This window comes from Chrysochloris asiatica, unplaced genomic scaffold, assembly GCF_000296735.1.
Source record: "Chrysochloris asiatica unplaced genomic scaffold, ChrAsi1.0 scaffold00003, whole genome shotgun sequence".
In the NCBI taxonomy this organism is placed as follows: Eukaryota; Metazoa; Chordata; class Mammalia; order Afrosoricida; family Chrysochloridae; genus Chrysochloris; species Chrysochloris asiatica.
This window is the reverse complement of record NW_006408521.1, coordinates 18,951,595-18,957,995: the sequence shown is the minus strand read 5'-3', so window position 1 is coordinate 18,957,995 and position 6,401 is coordinate 18,951,595. Positions and strand designations below refer to the sequence as shown.

Sequence of the window (6,401 nt, the reverse complement as noted above, 5' to 3'; positions counted from 1 at the left end):
GTAGAAAGATGAACTGGGCCAAAGTCTCTTGCCTTATAAGCACTGGAGACAAAACTTGAACTCAAGCGTGCTGGCTCTCAGAAGCTGTGCACAGTGCTCTGCTATTTTTCAACTATGTGTGTGTTAATATGTTGTTGTTGTTAAGTGCCATCAAGTCGGTTCCAACTCATACCAACCCTGTAGAGGGTTTCTGAGAAACCGTTGGTGAGTTTGAACCACTGATCTTGCAGTTCAAACCGACTTTTCAGTCCAGTGCATTATCCTGCAGAGCCACACCAGGACTCCATGTATTAATATAAAGCAATAATAAAGATAAAGAGCATAAAAGTTTTACACTGCCAAAGAAGCTTTCCAGATGTGTTGCTGAAATAGTATCGAAAGTATAGCAAACTCTTTGGTGTTATGTTGGTTCCAAATCATAGCGGCCAAGTAGGACAGGGTAGGAGGCCCATAGGGATTCCAAAGCTGTAATCTTTATGGAAACAGACTTTCTCCTGAGGAGACTGGCAGGCTTGAACTGCCAGCCTTTTGGCTAGCAGCTGAACACTTTTAACCACTGCATCACCAGAGCTCCTTTTAGAGTTGTTGTTATTGTTGTTAAGTGCCATCGAGTCGGCTCTGACTCACAGTGACCCTGTATAGCATTTCCAAGGAGGGGCTGGTAGGTTTGAACTGCTGACCTTTTGGTCTGCAGTCCAGTGCCAATCCTACAGCACCACACCAGAACTCTAGGAAGCATACATGCTGTTGTCGTTGTTAAGTGCTGTTGAGTCAGTTCTGACTTATAGCAACCGTGTATAGGGTTTCAAAGGAGCAGCTAGTAGGTTTGAACTGCTGACCTTGCAGTCAGCAGTCCAATGCTCATCCTACAGAGCCACACCAGGAAAACTAATGGTGTACAGTATTGTGTTTCTTGTAAGTAATCCCCATCCTGTTCTTTTTAGGAGTCTATCTCTACCATCTGCGCTGCTATATCTATCAAGCTAGAAATCTCATGGCTTTAGACAAGGATAGCTTTTCAGGTAAGGGGGGGTGGGAGGATAATCCCCATGTCCCATGTGATTACTTAGTGACTAGTTTGATTATCCTTTTCATCGAGTGAATTCTCAGCAACACAGAAAGTGTTTAATATGGAGATCAGTGTGATACACATGCAGTAAGCAATCAGAATGCTTCAGACACTGTTGCTGGGTGTTGTTGAGACACAGAAAATGCATGCTTTTTTCATACCAATAATCATTAATGAATTAATAAAGGCACCAAGAGGAAGAGCAGGCTCTGCACCCTGTGTAGACACATGGCTGTTTTTTTACTCCCACGTACACCCTGGTTGATTGGCAAATTAAGATATTGTAAATTGTCTTGTACCCATCTCAAGGTGACGAAAAGATCACAGGTTCACCCGTTGCCTACAGCACTAGGCTTTTTGAGTTGGAGTCCCTTTGACCACCTCTGTAGGTTGTTCCCCAAACCCTCAAAATCCTAAAACCAGAAGGCTTCACCGTCCCTCACATTGACACCCTGGCTTTGTTACCCTTGGATTGGTTCACAGGGGAAGGGTATTGGCAGAGGTAGCGGATGGGTGGAGGGCGCTACCTGACAGGGGCTATGCTGGCCTGTTTGGGGAGCATTCCACCTCAGGGCCTGAGGCCTATCAGAGCTTCTAGAACCCTCCATGGAAGCAGCTCTTAAAGCAGTGGCCACACACTCTGGGGAGTTTGCATCAATTATTCCAAGCAATAATCATAATCAACATTTATGAAAGACTCTGAGATTTTTGTTTTTTGACTGTTGATATTGTCTATTTGTTTTTTGCCAATTGGAACAAACTCAAAGTTATCCTACAATATTAGAAAAGCCAGTTTTGCCTTGGAGTCGAATCTGACTCATTGCAACCCTGTGTGTGTCAGAACAAAACTGTGCTCCATATAATTTTCAATGACTAAGTTTTCAGAATTACATCCCCAAGGCTTTCTTCTGAGGTGTCTTTGGGTGTACTCAAACCTCCAACCTTTAGGGTTAGCAGCCAAACATGTTAACTGTTTACACCGCTCTGGAACTCCATCCCTACAATGTTGTACAGCTCCAAAATAAGCTGTTTTTTAAAAGACATTTCAAATTTTTTCCACCAGGGGACACTCCATCATTGAAAATCAAAGCTTGACGCCTATGGAATTTCTTGGCTGAAGTTTCTTAAAATTCTAAGCACATTCCTTACTGTTTGAAATATCAGATTTATCATCGGATCAAAAAGCAAAAAATGACTTGTAATTATTTAGAACACAAAATGTCTAGTACATGTGATTATTATCACTAAATTCTTAAGTACAGTGATACAAAATTTTCTGCTATCCTAGATCGGCACACTTCACGTCACCTTGGTGCTCTGCCCTTGGCCTGCCTGGCTCCTTCATTTCCCAGATGGTCACTGTGGTTGAATGAGTGTCCTGGGGAGCAGACCGTTGGTCACTCTGTTCTCTCTTCCTGTTTAGATCCTTATGCTCATATCTCCTTCCTGCATCGAAGCAAAACAACTGAGATCATTCACTCAACCTTGAACCCCACATGGGACCAAACAATTATATTTGATGAAATTGAAATCTATGGGGAGCCCCATACAATCCTACAAAACCCGCCCAAAGTTACCATTGAACTTTTTGACAATGACCAAGTGGTAAATAATTTAGAATTTCTAAGATGGCTGGGGGGTTGGGGGGAGGTGGAGGGGGGTGGCTTGCAAGGTGTGAGGTTGTAAAGGTGAGTCTTTTATTACTATTATATGGTTAAAATAGGCACACCAAAACATTTGCCAAAATAACAACTTCCACATTTACCATTCAATGACATTAAATACATTTCTCATGTTGGGTTGCCATTTTTATCACTGACTTTTTCCAAAATCCTGGTGGTGGAGATTTGAAGCTTTGTTTGCTGGAGAATGTAAGGATTTCTTGTTTTTGTAGGGCAAAGATGAATTTTTAGGACGAAGCATTTTCTCTCCTCTCGTGAAGCTAAACTCAGAAGTGGACATCACCCCCAAGCTTCTTTGGCACCCAGTCCTGAATGGAGACAAGGCCTGCGGGGACGTCCTTGTAACCGCAGAGCTGATTCTGAGGAACAAGGTACACTGTTATGTTTCCAGGCACATAGCCTTTCAGGGCAGCTGCTTAAAACACTTGTTAATGATTCCAGGCAGCCATTGACATTTCTGTGTTTGTTTTCTAGGATGGCTCCAATCTCCCCATTCTTCCCTCACAAAGGGCACCAAATCTATACATGGTTCCTCAGGGGATCCGGCCTGTGGTTCAACTCACTGCTGTTGAGGTATGCTGCACTTGAAGTTTTACTGATCACATCACATGGGTGTGGTAGCAGAACTGTAATCATTCGAATAGGAGATAGAATACCGCTGCATTTTCTTGTTATTTTCCACAGCCTGTGTACAGGTCCAAAATTTGAAGTATTCATTAAAATTGAGAGCTTGTAGCAGCAAGGAGAGGTTAATTTCAATATTATGAAGGACATTTAGAGTCCTTATTTCCTGGGAACCAGCAGCTTTCTGAGTTTACGGCACCCACTGGAGAGCTGGGAGAGGGAAGAAGGGTTTCTGACAGCGTGTCTGTCCAGTGGAGGGTGGGAAGGAAGTTATGGGGAATGGTGGTAAAGTAGGCAATCAGAGCAGAGACAGGCTGATAGAGCAAGCCAGATGACTTGGAAGATGCCATCTGGCCTGTAATCCAGGCCTCCCCCTTGTCCAGCCAAGCTACTGCTGTATTGGGATTTCCATTCTCAGACTGTGTTGCTAATTGTTCTCAAAGACAGTGGTGATGGCCGTAATAACAGCTATCATTTTAAATGCTGGTATGGCAGCCTCTATGTTAGGAAATTTACTCTTGATTCTCAGAATAAGCCGATAGTACAGAGCCCTATCAGTCTTGTTTGGAGAAGAGTCGTAACCAGTTGCTGTTAAGTCAGTTCCTTTTCATGGTGACCTGATGTGTGCCAGAGTAGGACTGTGCTTCCTAAGGTTTCCAATACATGAATTTTCAGAATAGATAGCCAGGCCTTTCTTCTGAGGTGTCTCTGGGTAACTTTGAACCTCCAACCTTTTGGTTGGGACCCTAGGTGGTGGTGCAAGCATTAATGTGCTCAGCTGCTAACAGAAAGGTTGCAGGCAACAAGTTAGATGAGATGTAGATGTTGTTGTTGTTGTGAAGTGCCATTGAGTTGTTTCCAACTCATAGCAACCCTGTATAGGGTTTCCTAGGAGTGGCTGGTGAGCTTGAACTGCCAACCTTACAGTTCAAACTGACTTTACAGTCCAGTTCATTAAACCACAGTGCCACATCAGGACTCTGAGATGTAGATGTTGTTGTTGTGGTTATGTGCCGTGGAGTCAGTTCCGACTCATAGCAACCCTGCGCAGGGTTTCCGAGGCTGTAAATCTTTATGGGAGCAGAAAGCCTCATCTTTCTCCCACGGAACAGCTGGTAGTTTCAAACAGCTGACCTTAAGGTTCGCAGCCCGATTCGTAACCACTACGCTACCAGAGCTCCTTGAGATGTAGATGGGAAAGGTGAAATAGCTTACCAGCATTCACGTTACTCTAAGGTGGCCCAGGTAGGATTTGATTCCCACACTCATAGCTGCCTTACTTTTGAGCATCTCAGACCAGAGAAGGAAAGGGACAAACAGCTTTTATAGGCTTTCTGGAGTCCTGGTGTGGTGCTATGGGTTAATGCGCTGGACTGAAAGGCCAATTTGAACCCCAAGGTCAGCAGTTCAAGCCTGGAAACCTTATAAGGGTCACTATGGGTACCCGACTCGATGGCACTTAACAACAACAACAATGGGTTGGAACCGACTTGATGGCACACAACAACAACAACTTAGGCTTTCTAGGATAATGTCCAGGTTTTAGGAAAATCTGCACAAACAAATGTTAAAGCATCGACCAATTATTAAGAAAGAACATTTTTCTTTTGAATATATTTTAACATGCTGAATTTCCTCCCCTTCTTTTTAAATTGTTTTCTCAGATTCTAGCTTGGGGTTTAAGAAATATGAAAAATTACCAGATGGCTTCTATCACATCCCCCAGTCTGATTGTGGAGTGTGGAGGAGAAAGGGTAGAATCCGTGGTGATCAAAAGCCTTAAGAAGACACCCAACTTCCCAAGTTCTGTTCTCTTCATGAAAGTGGTACAGTACCAAGACTCCCTAATCGTCCACGTGTGCTCAGTATCTGAATTTGATTGAAACACATCACACACCCACATTTGTAAAATCTGACAAACACTAGAGAAACCATGCCCTGCATTCAGTTTACTAGTGACTTTTCCCCTTAGAGTCACGCCACAGGGATGGTTTCCCAAAGCTTCAAACAGATCATGACGCAGAGCTATCATTTATTTCTCCTGCAAAGTTTCTCACTCTGTTTGGCAGGCATTGACAGCCTTGTTTCACCACTGATGGTACAGTGGTTAAGTGCTCAGCTACTGACTGAGGTTGGTAGCCACTCGGTGGGAGAGAGATTTGGCAGTCTGCTTCCATTAAGACAACAATCGGAAGTACCACTGAAACCTTTCCACCATGGGTGATGGTCGGTGGTATAGCTACCAGCATCACAACAACACGCAAGTCAACAGAGTACAACAAACGAACAGAAAGTGGTAGAGCTGTGGCATAGAGGGGTTCAGAAATCCCCTAACATCCTGCAACCAACATGGCAGAGCCTGGATTTGATCCCAGCCATTCTGGCTCAAAGCTCATACTCAGCCACCATGCTACCTGCACACACACTACTAAACCACTTTGAGCCCTCTGCCTATGCAGAGGACTCTGGGTTGGTCCCTTTGGGGTCCTTGTCAAGTGTTGTAAAGAGAAGTAACTCCTATCTCTGTGGTCCCCAGTTCCTGCCCAAGGAGGAGTTGTACATGCCTCCCCTGGTGATCAAGGTCATCGACCACAGGCAGTTTGGGCGGAAACCTGTCGTCGGCCAGTGTACCATCGAACACCTGGACCGCTTTCGCTGTGACCCTTACATAACAAAGGAGGATATTGTGCCAAGGCTAAAAGGTAAAATGCAAGTCCATCCAGAACATTTGGGGAACTTTTCATTCATGGTCTGATTTCCTCTTTACAAATCTCCTAAAGGTAAATCTTCCTTGCCCAGAATTTGCAGATAAGGAAACTATTTGGTTTATTTGTGGTACTGTAGGATAAGCACACAATGCATTGAAAGAATTGGCAAAGAACAAGGCACCAGGAATTGATGGAATAAAAATTGAAATCTTTCAAGAAAGTGAGGCGGCATAGGAAGCACTCACTCATCTCTGCCAAGAAATTTGGAAGACAACTATCTGGCCGACTGATTGGAAGAGATCCATATTTGTGCCCATT

The 6,401-nt window shown here is 44.0% G+C and overlaps 1 protein-coding gene across 2 annotated transcripts in view; it reads left to right on the top strand.

Moving 5' to 3' along the window:
- Positions 1–6,401, top strand: part of MYOF (myoferlin) — a 188,516-nt gene that overhangs the window by 131,045 nt on the left and 51,070 nt on the right. For both annotated transcript variants that reach the window (XM_006831148.1, XM_006831147.1), the window contains 6 exons: positions 945–1,022; positions 2,493–2,674; positions 2,964–3,122; positions 3,226–3,324; positions 5,040–5,201; positions 5,912–6,077. In XM_006831148.1, coding sequence (XP_006831211.1) covers positions 945–1,022; positions 2,493–2,674; positions 2,964–3,122; positions 3,226–3,324; positions 5,040–5,201; positions 5,912–6,077 — 846 coding nt within the window. The remainder of the gene's footprint in view (positions 1–944; positions 1,023–2,492; positions 2,675–2,963; positions 3,123–3,225; positions 3,325–5,039; positions 5,202–5,911; positions 6,078–6,401) is intronic.